This window comes from Trachemys scripta, chromosome 3 (assembly GCF_013100865.1).
Source record: "Trachemys scripta elegans isolate TJP31775 chromosome 3, CAS_Tse_1.0, whole genome shotgun sequence".
NCBI lineage: Eukaryota > Metazoa > Chordata > Testudines > Emydidae > Trachemys > Trachemys scripta.
Window position 1 is genome coordinate 84,601,466 of NC_048300.1, and position 17,811 is coordinate 84,619,276.

Sequence of the window (17,811 nt, forward strand, 5' to 3'; positions counted from 1 at the left end):
AAAATGCTTCTGAAATAAATGTAGTCAAACTTTACTAATTCTGGGTCACTGAGAACAAAATTTATGCTTAAAATTGTTGATTGGCTCTAGTTTTCAAGATATGCTATTGGGTCAGTATATACGACCCTTGACTTGGGAATGGCAGAGGATAAGTGAGTTATAAAGGGAAGGGACCTCAATTTAAACCAGAAATGACTAAAATACATCTTTGACTGGATCTATGAATAAATCTATGACTGGGTTTGGACAGTACTTGCTTTTTAGGCAAAACAATGAATGATGCAATCTGAAGCTGGTATTGCGTTATACATGATATGAATTGCATCATGTTATTCCTAGAAGTCATGGATGATGCAATCATAACAAAGCTTACATCACTCTGCTGAACAAATTGCCCTATATCAGCTCTAGAAATCATACAGTGTCGTGCTCTCTTATTTGTCAGTGTTTGATTTTGCAAAGGGACACATTTCTGTTTAGCCAAAGTGAGTAGAGATGCCTCGTACTTGTGTGAACAGTGCAGATAACTTCTGCTATGTTTGTGAAGTGACTGTTGCATCACAAAAGCGCAGTATAACCACTATGGTTAAGAGAGCCTATCACCTGTATTTTGGCTGCAAAATTGGAGATCAGGACAAGAGGTGGGCTCCACACATATGCTGCAACACTTGTGCAACAAACCTTCGCCAGTGGTTGAACAGGAGAAGGAAATCTATGCCTTTTGCAGTGCCAATGATTTGGAGAGAGCCAACATATACCAGCAATTGTTACTTCTGCATGGTGCCTCCATTTGGGAAAGGTGTGTCAAAGAAGAAAAAGTGGGCTGTGCATTATCCAAGCATTCCATCAGCTATACCCCCAGTACCCCACGGAGAAGGACTGCCGGTTCCTGATGCACCAGAATAATTTTCACTTGAGTCAGACGAGGAAGAGGAAGAGGATGAAACTTCTGGTCCTGTACCATCAATGTCACAGGACCCACATTTTCTCCCATCCTCCTCCTCCGAACCACACCTCATAACACAAGGTGAACTGAATGACCTTGTCAGGGATTTGGAACTACCCAAGAGTAAGGCAGAGCTGTTGGGCTCCAAACTACAGCAGTGGAATCTCCTGGCAGGTGATGTTAGGGTTTCCATGTTCCATTTACAGTGCCTTCTAATAATGTTTTAAGAACCTATACAGAACAAAATATTACCACTGATTTATATAATGGAATTGTATTTTCATATTTTCTATTACCAATACTTCCTGCTGTTTTTGTTTCTTCATTGAATTGTCCATAAGGATGTCTAGGCCTTCTTCCTGAATCACTATAGCTAATTCAGAACTGGGTAAAGAGTACAAGTCATTCAAATAATTCCTTCCTATGTTCATTACTTTTCATTTGTCAACGCTGACTCTGACCTACAATAGTGTTTTGTAGTGCCCATTCATCTAGCTTGGTTAGGTACCACTGAGCATTATCTGAAATTGTCACCTCACTGCTCATTCCCTTTTCGTATTACAGAATCTTGCAGCACGCCACTGAACTCTTTGCCACGAATGAAAGTTGATTAAGCTTACCTACTTGAAGTTTTTAAATAAATAGTTATAGGAAGATTAGGAGAACTGTTCTCCTAAATTAGGCATCTGACATGCAGAATAAGTTATGTAAAAATATTAATTGAATGCCAGATCATATTGCCAGTCTCTATAAAGGAAAGGAAAGAATGCTGAAGATGCTGCTTTGGAAATAATGGAATGTTTCCCCAAGACTTTTAGGCAAGACAGTAATTCCACCCCTTTTTGTGCATAAACCATCATTTACCAATTTAAAATCAATAACACCTGTACAAACCCATGGAAGACAGTTGGGGATATAAAGGTGTCACTGACAGCAGATTTAAGTAGAAAGCAGAATCTTGTTATTGGTGACAATGCATCAGGAGGAAGGTTAACATTGCTGAATTCTCAGTTCTGGTATATATTTTCCAGGGTTGGCAGTTAAGCAGTAAAAAAAACTTTTTACCTATAAACCAAAACACATCTGGTTGGAAATCAGAGGGGAAAAAAAGAAAAAGAAAAACAAAACCCAAACCACAGAATTCCCACCATTTAATTTTTGCAGAATTACTTCTCAGTGCTGAATCACACAAAGTTAGTGTGGAGTTCAATGCAGTATAGTCTATATCCTCCAAGTAGAAGGCGTAACAGCTTTTTATAAAAATCTGTTAGGACTCCTTAGGCGCAATGAAACACTTAGTGTAGCAGGATGCTAGACTCAGATTTATGATCTAGACTAAAAAAATTGACTCTGGTTCTCTGATAGACTATCTTGATGAATTAATTGGTGGAAGGATTTGAGGCTCTGCTCATAGTAACGGGTCAAGTAGGTTGAGAACCGAAACCAATAAGCTGAGGCACTACTCAAGGAGCCAAGATCTCTGCTGCTTCTGGCACAGTATTTGAGAACATGTGCTCCAAAGTGATATCACTATTGGAAAAAACTCTACATCTGAAATTACAGAGAAACAGTACATTTTTGGCTCAAGTCATTTGTTCAGATACTGTCTGTGTCAGGAAGATGAAGAATCATGGTGGTAGTATGATGCAGGAAATGCCATTCCCAAAGTCAGACAAACAAACAGTGGTCATGAGCAAGCTCCTCCCTTTATATTTCCATAACATATAAGAGTTGGTTGTCTGTCAAAATTGACTTGTAGAAGCTTAAAGATAAACCATATGACATCTGGCCTCCTCTAGTCAACAACCAATGTGACACCACAGAGTCATGCCTGAAGCATTTATCAAAATTACAGTTGATGACTAAAGGAAAATTGAAGGTACCCTCCTGCAAAGGGTTTGTGGTGCAGGAGGGTGCTCCGGGCTGGAATCGAGGCGTTTGGAGAGCAGGAGGGGGAATCGGGGCTGTGGAAAGGGGTTGGGGCGTGGGAGGTGGTCAAGGGTGCATGCTCCAGGAGGCGGTGATTACCTCAAGCAGCTTCCAGAAGCAGCGGCATGTCCCCCCTCCGGCTCCTATGTGGAGGCACAGCCAGGTGGCTTTGCGCACTGCCCCATCTGCAGGCGGTGCCACCACAGCTCCCAAAAGCAGCAGCATGTCCCGTCCCCTGGCTCCTACACAGAAGTGCGGTGCCAGCTAGGCAGCTCTGCACGCTGCTCCCTCCACAGGCACCACCCCTGCAGCTCCCACTGGCTGCGGTTCCCAGCCAATGGGAGCTGCAGAGCCGGTGCTTGTGGCAGGGGCAGTGTGAGGAGCCCCCTGGTTGCTCCTACACGTAGGAGCCAGAGGGGGAACATGCCACTACTTCTGGGAGCCATGTAGAGCAGGGCAAGCCCCCGACCCCGCTCCCCAGCAGAAGCTCTAGGGCCGGATTAAAAGGTCTGATGGGCTGGACGTGGCCTCCGAGCTGTAGTTTGCCCGCCCCTAGTCTTGCACCACTATATCAGCTTAGAAATAGACACAGTGTAACTCCCTAGTGTGGCTACAAATATACTGGTATAAAGTGCTTAAATCAATATAGCATATTCTTGTAAAATCTGTAAATAAGCTATACTGATATAAGCATCCTTAGACCAGTATATCTGCATCCACATTAGGGAGTTGTACTACTTTATGTCAATTTTTGTACCACTATAACTATACTGGTTCAGAAACAGTTTAGACTATTTGTAAGAAGTCTACTGTCTTCTGAAACATGGTCACTAGTGACTACACATCCTGAAACTTTACAAAAGTGGACAGATTCTTAACTCCTTACAGTGGTTTCACGCATGTCTTGTAAAAGTTATTTATGTAAATGTAGAAATCCTTGAAGCCTAGAGCTCTCAGGAAGAACCTTCTGGTTTTGCAAGATTGAATAGTTTTCCTGAAATCTTACTTTTTAATTTCTTGAACCTAGCACTGTGGTAAGCAGTTGCAGACTGTGTCCAGGACAGTCCCTCTGCATTTCACAGCCTGAGTTTATAGACTTCTCATATTTGATATCAAGACTTAGAGACTGAAATTAGGCACAGTCTGAAAGCCCAACTGAACCAACTTGAGGAGTTGGCTTCTGCCAAGCCTGTACAAGTACAAGCTCCCTTGGATATCTTGAAGTCTTAAGTGTTCTGAAATCATTACCAGGTATTTGGAAAAGGTCCTTCGAGATGCAGAAGAGTCAGAAAGGAGTCATGTGAAATCTGAACATTTACATGTATTTGTTCAGTTTTCTTGGGTCCAATATGGCATAAGCGATTTGTATTACGGTAGCACTTTGGGAGCTCAAAGGTGGAAAGCTGCAACATGCTAGTCAGTGTATAAATAAAAATGAAACAGACCCTGCCTTGAAGATTTTACAATCTAATTAGACAAGACAGAGACAGTATTAAGGGGCAGGGAATATAAAAAAAACCAGAGTGAGCAACTATGGTCTGCATATATCATACTAATTCCGTAATTTTTGTTGGTCTGTTTTTGGGGGGTTTTGGGGACATATTTCCATCTCTTCTTTGGCATGAGGAAACAGCTAAAATAAAGTCATCCTGTTACTACTCAAGTATCTGTATTATTCTTATTGGAAGGAAGGATATGATTTTGTACTTTTCCTGAGTCTAATCAGACGGTTCCTTGAAAAGGGGATAAGATGGAATTAAATTAGGGTATCCCTTGCTAAACTATTTCTAGGAGCTATTTGAGCCAACAAATTCTATGGCATACAGCCTCAAAAAGAAAAGCTATCATCATAATAGGATTGGAAAGGTCGTCATCCATAAAGTGGATGTGAGAGAAGATGCACTGACTGGACTGCAAAATAGTGCAGAGCTAATGACTAACTACCAATTTAGCTTTTAAAAAAAAATCAAAAACAAATTACTAAATTACAAGAAGAAAGGTCAAATGAGAATTGGGAAAACCACACTGGAGGTATCAAATCCAGTCTGAAGAATCTGAAGATGGGAACACAGATTCTTAGCCCTGGTCAATATTACAAACATATGTCAGTATAACCATGTCACTTGGGATTTTTCACAGCCCTGAACAACAGTTTTATTGACCTAACTCCCAGTGTAGACAGTGCCATGTCATTGGGAGGGTTTCTACCGTCAGCATAGCTACCGCCCATCAGAGTGTAGGTACTCCATCACTGATGGGAGAAGCTCTCCTGTTGGCGTAGGTAGCATCTTCACTAAACACTACAGCAGCATCACTGCAGCTCTGTAAATGTAGACAAGCCCATAGACAGAAGTAAACGTTTGTTGTATAAGCTGAGGAGAAGGATGTATATAGTCCAAACAGCCATTTCTTTCATGAGGATTTTTACCTCCTGCCAAGCGCACATGCATTCTGAGCAGCGTGGCTCTATGCTGATAGTACCCAAAGAGAGTTAAATCTGTGACCCTTCCAATCTTGGAGCTATTAAAATTATAACCTGCACTTAATTTTGATATTCAAAATCTTTACCTTCCCCCACCCCACTAATGCACCCAACCAGAAAAGGTGCAGATAAACTTTCCTTTTAGAAAGCAATACTTATGGATTCAAAAGAAGCTAACTGTGATCCAAAGGAGTCATCACATGCAATATACATTTACAAAGGACCACAAGGACTGGAACAGTTTATGAATTAGAAAAAGATATACTTACATCTGGATATTCTTTTACAGGCACATATAGTTTCTCTTGTAACTGTACAATAGGTCCCACAGCATCTGGTAATTCTGCACTTCTCTTCTCCGTACTACCATTTAATGTGTCGTTATACATGTCTTTCCGTACTCTGCTAATTTCTGTGGGGAGGGGAAAAACGTATATTATGTATTAAACATGATATCTTGTATGACAGTGATTTTATCTTATAGATTACAACTTTCCTGCATTAACACTTCTCCTAACTTTCTGAAAGTCATTGGGAAGTGTATACACAAACGTGTAGTTTTTTTTGTTTTTAAATTATATACTAGTGTCCATGCCAATACTTAAGGGGAAGTGTTTTTTCTTCATGTTTGGCAGTCTCTACCTAGACAACCTACTTAGAAAATGAACTGCTCTCAGGTGGAAAAAAAGTGTCATGTGAAATTCCTAAAAGTCCAGGAAAAAATGTGCACACAAAATTTTAGAACTTTGGGGAAAAAAAGCAGTTAACTTATCATACCATTTAAATATTAGGTGTAAAGGTGCCAGAAAGATAACAGAATAATTTTACTCATTCACATGATTTAATTATCAAACATCACCACAATGAATTCTGACAGTAATCCATACTTGGTATTTGGTTGATAATTATAGTATTCAGAAACTAAAAATGGTGCAATTATTATAAACAGATTATAATTTTAGACTACTTCTCATACAGATTGAAACCAAACCACATGAAGGATTTTTATTTATTATTTTTCTAAGTTGTCAGTATTCCATTTGCATTCTCTTTGCACACAAACTGAGCCTACAATAACTGCTGTCATAATTCACTTCTTTTAGGGATAAAAATTAGCACAGCAACTTCAAACCTAGACTTCAGCAAAACAACATAAACATCAATTGTGAGTGAGTGAAAGAGTTAAAAGTCAATGACGAATTATGCAGTGAAGGATATAAAAGCATTAAAATGTCTATATTGCAGATTAGTTTCCTTATTCAGAACATTGAATTTGCATCATAGGATTAAATTTTTTCCTAATTATTTTGAGCTGAGGAAAGTTTAAATATCAAACAGCATTCTGAAATAGAGATTTTCCTGCAATAAATTAATAGTATCAGGTAATACTGATCAATAGTTAAAATGAAAACAGTGCATTCAAGACTCAGGGTAGGTCTACACTACCCGCTGGATCGGTGGGTAGCGATCGATCTATCGTAGATCAATTTATCGCATGTAGTGTAGACGCAATAAGTCGATCCCCGATCGCTCTCTCATCGACTGCTGAACTCCAGCAGTGCGAGAGGCGGAAGCAAAGTTGACGGGGGAGCCGCGGAAGTCGATCCCTCGCCATGAGGATGCAAAGTAAGTAATTTTAATTCGATCTAAGATATGTTGACTTCATCTACGCTAGTCTCATAACTGAAGTTGCGTATCGTAGATCAATCCCACCCAGTGTAGACCAGGACTCAGAGGCAGGATGATCCAATGGCTAGGGAATTAGCCTCCAACTTAGAAGTCCTGGGTTCAATTCCCTGCTGCACCACAAATTTCCTGTGCTCCCATGGTGTGGTTGACTGTTGACCTTGACCCACGACCCTATCCTGGAGGAAATATGATTTGGGGTAAAATATAATCTATTTTCTTAGCATGCATATAGAAATAATATTGGAAGTTACTGAAGCTGTAACAGCAAGTAGAAAAACAAAATATATTACTAAAAATATGCTTGGCTATAAGTTTTAAGCATGAAGTGTTAAGGGCTTAGTGAGACCCAGAAGAAATTGGCAGTTGACATAAGTTAGCATGTGTATTATGTTCCTGACCTAAAGTTATAAAATTTAGCAATATAGATCTTGTGATAGTTTAGCAATGCATTGTCTGATAAACAGGTAAACCACAAACATATGATAGCATCATAAGATATTTTTGCAATAAAGTAATCACACATTGAAACTATTGGGACATTAAACGCAAAACAGATGTTAGTCAAAAGTTTAACTACTGTTAGCCAGAATACCACACATGGGCAGGGGCTGAAACCTTATAAAAATATGTGGACATGTGCAAGTGGAATAGGAAAAGGTGTATAAAATACGTTGTTGGAACAGGAGTGGGGGGAGAGAATAGGATATGGGACAACTGAGTATGAAGTCTGGCCACACTTGGGTGCTTTTTTCTTCCATCTTGGTTTCAAAAGAGCTCCATAACATTTTAAGAACAATGCAAGAAGCCACTTTACTGTACTTGTCTTATTTTTATACTGATGTATATTTATTTTTCTTAGAATTTTAATTATCTATGTCTGTATTAACTGAAGCTCAAAGTCTGTGTGTACGTCAATTTTATCTTAATTTTAAGTAGCCATGTGGAAAAAAAAACCTGTTTTGTGACTAGTGCCTGTTGTATCCCAATAAATAATTTTATAATTGTGATAACTGATAAGGCTAGATTGGGCAAGTCACTTAGACAATTGAGGCACACACAGGCTTTTTGTAAAACAGGGATATAATACTTCCCTACCTCAGAGTTTGTTGTGAAGATAACTGGATTAAAGACTGTAAAGTGCTCAGATATTATGGTGATGGGGGCATGAGATATTATGGTGATGGGGGGGCGGGAGGGGAGAGTCTCCTTGTGTATCTAAGCAATAAAATATTTTAAGTTAACCAATATAAAATTATTCAAGTTGCTTATGGAGCACCATTTAAATAGAATGTTTTCAGGTTTGTTTTTAATTATTTTTTTTTAAATAGTATACTTGTTTTTCAGCTTCTCTGGTGTTTATAAACGTATTTTTTCTCCAAAGGAAAATATAACAATGCAAAGAGAAACAGTGAAGCTGTCTATACAAAGTATTAAATGCACAAAGTAAACAAACTGAAAAATTATTTATGTTGACTACTTTCATAGTAATGTAACTTTTGTAAGTACAAAGTTTTCAGAAACAAAAGATTTTTCAAATTGGCATCCCTTGAAAAAGGATCAGCTTTTTTTTAAATTAATCTGGTCAAACCTTTAACTTGTCAAATTTCTGGAGTCATCTACGAAAATAATAGAACATTTAATAATGATCTATCTTTGATACTTCTTTTAATATCATTAACCAAAGAAAAAAAATCACTCCTTTATGCCATCCAAGCATAATGCAGGAGAGAGGTCTCCTTGAAACAAAATCCTTTGTGTGTACACAATAACATAAAAGTTTAAAAAAAAACCAAAACACAAAAAACAACCAATCACCAAAATGCACATCATACAATTAAACTGGTTTTCTGCAAGAGCCAGAAACTGACATGGTGATTAAGTTCTGAAGAGTCGGTAATCTAGACTGCATACCTACTGACAACTAAAGCTGTGAAGACTTTTGGTTTCTCCCATCCCCCACCCCGGCCCTAAAATGAAAGGTCCAATAAGTTGTCTTTTTCTTTTAATAAAGTGTGGGAATGAAGATTCCCACCCCCCACATGTACGTGACTCTGAAGAGTTACTATAGACATATTTGAAAGGGTTTTGTACTAGGAACATTAGATAAATTATAATCTGCAAATGCAAGCTAAGCATTCTAAAAAGTTAGAGAAGGTGCGGTGACAATACACCTCTACCCCAATATAACGTGACCCAATATAACACGAATTCGGATATAACGCGGCAAAGCAGTGCTCCGTTGGGGGGGGAAGGCGCGCACGGTGCTGGGCACTCCAGCGGATCAAAGCAAGTTCGATATAACGCGGTAAAATTTTTTGGCTCCTCAGGACAGTGTTATATTGGGGTAGAGGTGTATTAAAGGATTAATATTGAAAACAGAAGATTGTATGCAACTTAACTGTTAGATTGGCTTGGTTTGCTGCTGACCAATAGGGCAAACAAGCGAACAGTTTATGAATGTATCTGACATGCCGAAAGTTGAAAGAAGTGACATGAACAACTGAACTGACTAAACTAATGGAAACTTAATTCCGCTAATGTAAAGCCTAAACACTGTAAAGAGCTGTTCAGTGGCAAGATAGACTATATGTGGGGTCATCTCAGAGTGCAATAATCTTCAAGTTCAAATGTCCTACTGAATGAATCCATATGTCCACTGAACTTCAAGAGCAGAACATTGATGAGTTTTGGTGATTCTGCAAGAGATATTTTGCAATTCCACCATCACTAAAACTTCCCTCCTTGATCATTTCAGATCCTGTTTCAGGCCTTCCAGGAGTTCATCATAAACTTCATTGAAGACTAGTCTTTTCATCTTTGCAACCCAAAAAATAGCAACCATCTATCCGTGATCATGTCAAAAACAACTGAAAAGCAAATTCATGAACTTGTTAAGAAAGGTGTAAATATCACTATCAATAACACCACAATTGAATAATTTAAATAATTGACTGAAGAACTTGGTCTTTGACATTCTCCTCCAGAGAGAGAGACCTCACAGGTCCACTGCTAAACGCTTCAAGTAAAGAAAGAAGAAAATTTAGAAGAACTACAAGATCAGACATCAATGCAAGATGGCTGGTCAAACATGAGGAAAGACCAGCAAGTGGTGGTCAAAACATAGCAAACACTCATGAAGAGACTATTCAGAAAGGCAGCAAATTTACAAAGGAAGGAGGTGGTTTCAGAGAAACTTGACAGATTAGAGACTGATGATACTGTTACAGTGGAAATCTGGCTAATATACTTAAATAAACTAAACAAGAAGATGATGCAGTCTCACCTCTCTAGACTTTTTTGTCCAGGGCTTTAAGTCCCTGAAGACCTGGCAAGGTCTCCAATGTGACCCTCAAAAAGGCACTTTAGCCATCTGGAATTAGGCTAACTCACCAGCATAGATCTTTTGCAGCAGGCACAGAGCTTAAAGCCCAGAGACTGAGGAACACCCTGATAACAGGTGTTGACACCTTGTAACAAAAACTCCAACACCCAAAGTTGCTATAGAAGATGAAGAAAACCTATACTTAACTTACACTAACAAGTACTACTAATTAACTATTTACAGAACAGAGAAACTCCCTGGAGTGGGAGAAAACTTGCAATAGCAAGCCAACACACTCCAACTACCTACTGCAGGTGGTAAGAAGGAACCGAAGTGGGTGAGGGATGTACCTGGCCCTTATGCTATCAGGCAGCAGCACAGAAGTGCTAGGGGTGCATGCATTACCCAGACAGGTACTGCTAGGGAAAAACATCTGGCTCTGGTGCTCTGGGCATGCACATTCCAAAAGAGAAATGGACGTGTGCAATCATTCAAAGAACATCTTATTGCATTTTTGTTGCCAGTCCACAAGATTGTCCAACTAGCAAGAGAGGTAGCAGAAAGGAACGAATCTCAAAACATCAGTGGTAGCAAGCTATGAACACACGTAATTTGGCAGAAAAAACATTGTATAAGCCTACATCACAACATCCATGGAAGACGCTAAGAGCTTACTACTTCTCTGCTACAGAAATGCCAATAGTTCAGAAATGGGGGAAATAGAATTTGAATAGATTAATTGTAACAATCTGTTTTTTGTAATTTTAAATCAAGATTATTAAAGTCACTTAAAAAAATCATTGATTTAAGTCAATTTTTTACAAAAATTCACCTAATTTGAAATTGTGCTATTTTCGATTACAATTTAGAATGAACTACATTATAAATGCTGTTGGACAATGACTTCTTACTCTACCAGTAGTGACAGTGAATCTATATATTTTACAGAACCACTGTAGGCAAAAGAACAAAATACTAAAGTTATTAAAACTATTTCATTTATAACTAATAAATCTCAAGTGGCATCAAACCTCGATCAATACAAGTCAAGTCTACTACAAGGTTCACACTGAAAAATTGTTTAAAGTTTGGAACTAAGTTGAAAGTTGTGAAAAAAAATTAATTCACATTTACACAAGCCCTGTTATTGAAATAACCACATTAAATTAAAAATGCAATGTTTAAGAGAACTAAAATCCATGATCAAGAATAGCTAGACAGTAACAATGCATTTCCATTATTCAGACTTAAGGTGCTTTCAAAGCTTTCAAAATTAAAATTCTTGAAAAGGAAACTGAAACCTTATCTGTTTTATGCAGTTTGTAGCATGTAGTACAACAGCTACATGATGAAAATAGTCATTACAACTCCAACAGAAGACATAGCAGTTACAATCTGAGATACTACTTTTATGATCAAATCTGTTTTCTCAAGTTTGAGATTCTCCCTATTGAAGTGGTGTTGCATTTCTCTGTACTGAAGAATGTAGCTTTCTGAAATGAAAAAGTTGATTTACAGTGAAGTTTTTCTTGGCAGAAAACTACTTCTAGCCTAAGCATATTCATAAGCAAATTTTGAATTCTAGGTTTAAAAGTAAAAATGGGCACACAAGGTTTAATTATATGTAGTAGAAAACAACAGTATTAAAAGTAGGCCACAACACTTTCAGAACACATTCAGTCATTACATAATTGTGGCTCAAAAAAAAATGTTTCAAGCTTCTTTCACACCTCAACAGCTTCAGCAACTGAACATGAAACACTATGTATAGAAGTAGCATTGCTCCTGGTTTCAATACCTGGAGCAATTCAGCACACCTCTCTAAACAAATTTGTTAACTTTTGGCAGTCAGTATCCTGTCATTACAGATTTTCCATTAATTTGGGCCACTTTGAAATGTAAGTTCCTAGGTGGGGTTTGCAAAAGTATTAAGGCACAACACATACATGGCCTTTTTGCTTGTGTCTGGCAGCTCCAAAGTGATTATTGCTAAAGAATTTAATACATAGATAAAATGAGCTCTGATACTCTTTCCTTCCAAATCTTCTGACAGTAAGTTTAGGGTGTTAGAAAAACAACTATATGAAACTACACTAATACACAGGGGCATAAGTTTGGGGAGGTGCGGGGGGAGGAGGGGCAGGCGCATTGCCCCCCCCCAGAGGCGAGATGTGGAAAGACATGGGGTCACGTATCATTCCTCCACTCCCACCCCCGATTTCTGTTCGGCCTGCGGGGGGCGTAGGAGGTCTGTCCTTCCCACACTGTGCCTCCCCCCGACCCTCCCCCACTTCCCCCAAAGCAGGCCAAACAGACCAAGCCCTCTAGGTGGGCAGGGAGCAGGATGGAGCAGCTGTTCCAGGTCACTCCCTCAGCAGCTGGACACCACCTCCTGGATCCTAGTGCCCGCCTGTTTCTTGTACAACAGTGAGTGCCCATGGGGGACAGAGCAAGGGGGAGAGGGGGAAGAGAAGGGGATGGGGGAGTGAGGCAAGGGGGATGGAATGGGGAAGAGAAGGAGATACGGGAATGGGGCGGGGGAAAGCAGGAGCCCATGGTTGTGTTGCAAGGTATTTACGTGCCAGATATGTTGAATATTCATATAACCCCTTCATGCTTGGGCCACCATTCCTGAGGACATGGTTCCACACTGATGACGCGCGTTAAAAAAGTAATATATTAATTAAATTTGTGACTGAACTCCTTGGGGGAGAACTACATGTCTCCTGCTCTGTTTTATCCGCAGTCTGCCATATATTTCATCTTATAGCAGTCTCAGGTGATGATCCAGCACGTTTATTTTAAGAACATTTTCACTGCAGATTTGACAAAACGCAAAGAAGGTACCAATGTGAGATTTTTAAAGACAGCTATAGCACTCAACCCAAAGTTTAAGACTCTGAAGTGCTTTCCAAAATCTGAGAGGGACGAGGCATGGAGCATGCTTTCAGAAGTCTTAAAAGACCAACACTGTGATGCAGAAACTATAGAACCCGAACCACCAAATAAAAAGAAAAATCAACTTTCTGGTGCCATCTGACTGAGATGATGAAAATGAACATGCGTCGGTCCACACTGCTTTGCATCATTATTGAGCAGAACCAGTCATCAGAATGGACGCATGTCCTCTGGAATGATGGTTGAAGCATGAAGGGACATATGAATCTTTAGTGCATCTGGCGTCACAAGATATTGGTGCCAGCTACAACAGCGCCGTGCGAACACCTGTTCTCACTTTCAGCTGACATTAAACAAGAAGTGGGTAGCATTATCTCCTGGAAATGTAAACAAACTTGTTTGAGCGATTGGCTGAACAAGAAGTAGGACTGAATGGACTTGTAGACTCTAAAGTTTTACATTGTTTTATTTTTGAATGCAGTTACTTTTTGTACATAATTCTACATTTGCAAGTTCAACTTTCATGATAGAGATTGCACTACAGTACTTGTGTTAAGTGAATTGAAAAATACTATTTACTAATATTTTCACTGTAAAAAATCAAAAATAAATATAAAGTGAGCACTGAACATTTTGTATTCTGCACTGCAATTGAAATCAATATATTTGAAAATGTAGAAAACATCCAAAAATATTTAAATGCTATTCTATTATTAACAACGCGATTAATTGCAATTAATTTTTGTAATCGCTTGACAGCCTTAATTGTTTTGTATCCCTTATACCTAGCTTCTATTTCTGGGTAGTTATGCAAATGTTAAGTCTATTCCACTTGTTTAATTTTTAACCCTATTTTTCTTTTCAGATCGAGTTTTGATTTGTTCCCCCCTCCCTTCTTACGCTCTTTCCACAACTCTCACCTATGTAAATACTGTTTAATTCTTTACTGTATTCAGTGACGGGTTTTTCCCCTCCTTCACTGGTTTAACCATTGCCTTTTGATTCCAAACACACACCCCAAGAAATCTTTTAACTGAACCGTATGAATTAGATGTACATTTCTTAAGACTGCTCTGTATATTCCTTGCCACTGACCGAAGCCTTCTTTCCTGGTGTGGAGGGGAGGGGGGAAGAGATCAGGTTCTATTACAATCTACCCAGGGTAGTTCGCTGGTGGGGCTCTTGCTCCAAGTAGCATTTGGTGTGGGTAAAGGAAAGGCTACGGGCCTTCTGTTCCAGTGTCTAGATTTTGTGGGACCAGTTGTTGGTCTACTCAACACTACCCCTTGGCTGTTCTCCAGAGGCTATTTGCTCTACAAATTTACTCTTCCTATGAAAACAGGTTTTAGAAAAAAAGCTCCAAAGTTACCTAGACAAACTGTATTCGCAAAAAATAAAGGGAGGAGCTACAATACTTTAATAGCCAACCCCCACATACACTCTAGGCCTTTGAGCCCTCAAGATCCACAAATTCTGCTTTACACAACTTGGCAATCGGGTATCAATGTGTTTTATATAGCTTTCTTTACATGAGAACTAGTGGTACTCTTGAGCAAAACTCCTGAATTTTAAATTGAGCATCTCTGAGAATATGCACAATAAAGCAGTGTAAGTGATAATACATTTTAATTTATTCCATTAAACTGACAGTCTGGTAAAGTAGTGGGAACATTTTTTTTTTAGGACTAGCAGCCTTATAGCCCTTTACAAGTGTTTAAAAAAACCTAATACACAGTATCAGTTAAAAATGCCAAAAACTACCATAAAGTTTTCGGGGTTTATTTAAAAAAAAGAGAGGACAGAGACTGCCAATACAGGATATGTCATCAGACAAGTTAGGTAACTTTCTAATACAGCAAATGCAGAAATAAGAATCAACCAGCTCATGTGCACACTGAAGATTCACCTTCCACCTTGCAGTAGCCTTTTATGTATTGTTTGTTTCTGTTTTCAGAACCATAGACCTACCTTCTAGAACAAAGCATATGGAAGTCATACAAAAGTATAACTTTCAGTAAAAATATGGTTTATATTTGATGCTTTTGCTCACCTTCCACTGCCTCTCTGCAAAATTCATTTCTTCTACTGACTTTGTTCCTTTGTGAGTCCAATTCAAGAATAGTACTTAGGATGATTAAACTGTCAGTCCAATGATTAATGGACAGTTCTTTTAGCGCTCTGTCAGCTCTCAACATCAGAATTCAATCATTTTCTTTGTGAGCAGGGCCTGCAGGCCTATGTAGAACTGACTTTAAAACTCAAACCAAACCAAACACACCCACAGGCTGTTCATTTCCTAAAAGCCTTCAATCGACATTTTTAAGTGCACTCTATTTTATTGGCAGAAAACAATAATTCATACAGTTCTTAATCTAGCATTTTTATTAACCTGAAAACTACAGTTTAGTTGATGAAGTGACAGCCTTTTAATTAATAGAAAAAGTCTAAATCCTTCACTGGTCTTTTCTAGAAAGTTTTCCACCACTAACACCAACGCATCAAATCCATCGGCAATAGTTGAAATGATGGGACAGGCAAGGACTAGGAGACACTGGCATTTTACTATTATTGCACAGGCCTGTTCTCAACAGGTTTGGGCAACAGAATGAATAAAATGTCGGTAATCACCTAAATCGGTCTACTTTCACACTCCTACTGCTGACACCAGTAGTGGAGCAGAACCAGCGTTGGTAATTTTCCAAGAAAAATGCTAACACACATGCAACTAAAAATAAAGGTGTCAGACAAGAAGTTTTGGTCACTTACTGCAACTGAGAATCTTTGAGATGTATGGTCCCTATCTGTATTCCATATATGGGTACACGTGTGCCATGCACCCAAATCTGGAACTTCTTCTGAGCAGTGTCCATCAGCCTGCATATGTGCAGTAGCTCTCCTCGTGCTCCCAACAGAAGATATAAGAGGCAGTGAAAGTCAACACCACTCCAGTTCCTCTTCCTACCACAATACAACAGGATCCAAAGTGGGGGGAAGGTAGTGGATGGGGATTCACACATCTCAAAGAACCTCCAGTTACAGTAAGTAATCTCTACTTCAAGTGATGGTCCCTATATGTATTCCACACGTGGGTGACTGGCAAGCAATGTTCAGACTGGAGGCAGGCAAGAGGATGCTGGTAACAAATATGCTTGCAATGTTGCCAATCCCACTGCTGCATCCATAGCTGAAGTATGAACTAGGGCACAGTGTATCGTGAACATGTGAATTCAACTCCAGGTGGCCACTCTGCAGATGCCCTGCAGCAGAATGTTTGACAGGGATGCCATGGAGGCCGTTTGTGCTCACATGAAGTGAACTGTGACTCCGAGGTGGAGGAATGTTTACTAACTTGTAGCACTCAAAGATGAATCCTGAGACCCACTTAGAAATCCTCTGGGAGAATACAGCTTGCCCATACAACCTCTCCCCTATGGCAATAAAGAGTGAGTTCCCACTGGATTTGGTTCTCTGCATGGAGAGCACCAGGCCACCCCGGACATTGATGGAGTCAAGTCTCTTGTCAAGCACTGGATTTCAGAAAGAATATGGGTAAATATTGTTTGATGTAGACCTCAATCTTAGGGAGAAACTTGGGATGTAGTTGAAACTTTTTTTTTTTTTGATGAAAAAACTAAGGAGGATTCGTCATGATAGCCCTGAGCTTGCTGACCCTCCTAGCTGAGGTAATAGGTACAAAGAACACCACACCTTCATTAACAGGTGGGTCATGGTACAAGTTGCCATGGGTTTGAAAAGCAGACTAATGAGCTTGGACATGACAAGGTTAAGGTCCCGTTGAGTAGCCAGGTGAGTAATGACAGGGTATCCTTCCACCACATGGAGAAAGGCTCTAATTATGCCTTCTTTAGGGATAAGAGATTTTCAGTTGTTCAAGACTTACACTATCTGGAGAATGTTGATGCAGTTGTGCCCAGGCCAAAAAACATTCTAACTGGCTTGGTTAGCAGGTTTAAGTACACTCTCTTCTACTCCAATTAAGGCTCATCTGAACAGGAGCAAAGTATGAATGTTCTATTTTCTGATGCCAATCCAAAGACCAGGCTTTGAAGTAGAGTGAGCCCGCACTAGAGTGCTTGGTCTTCCCCCCCTCTTGGGTTAGGAGATCTGAGAATAGGCAAATCCTGAGTGGTGGATGGGCAGACACTTAGAATTTCTGTGAATCAGAACTGTCTGAGCCAGTGGGGTGCCAAGAGAATGATGTTGGCTCTGTCATGACAGATCTTCCCTATGAGCTATGGAAGCAAGGGAATGGGAGAAAAGGCATACCTGAGAATGATCATCCAAGACATGAGGAGAGCATTGCCTTGGGAATCACGACCCATGCGTCCTCTGGAGCAACACAGGGGGAGCTTTCTGTTTGTCTGAGATGCAAAGATGTCCCATAGCAGAGTACCCACTACCTAAATATTCACTTGGGACTGTGTTGTGAATTTCTGACTTATGGTCTATTGAGAAGCTTCTATTTACTTTGTCAAGGAGTTGTAAATACTGGGAAGGTACACAGCTTGTATGGTGCATCTGGAA

The 17,811-nt window shown here is 39.5% G+C and overlaps 1 protein-coding gene across 12 annotated transcripts in view; it reads right to left on the reverse strand.

Annotated features, from left to right (window-relative positions):
- Positions 1 to 17,811, reverse strand: part of QKI (QKI, KH domain containing RNA binding) — a 302,149-nt gene that overhangs the window by 228,765 nt on the left and 55,573 nt on the right. For all 12 annotated transcript variants that reach the window (XR_004645072.1, XR_004645073.1, XM_034765256.1 and 9 more), the window contains exon 2: positions 5,627 to 5,769. Coding sequence is in view for 10 of the 12 variants with exons in the window: in XM_034765256.1 (XP_034621147.1) it covers positions 5,627 to 5,769 (143 nt within the window). In the remaining 2 variants the exon portion in view is untranslated. The remainder of the gene's footprint in view (positions 1 to 5,626; positions 5,770 to 17,811) is intronic.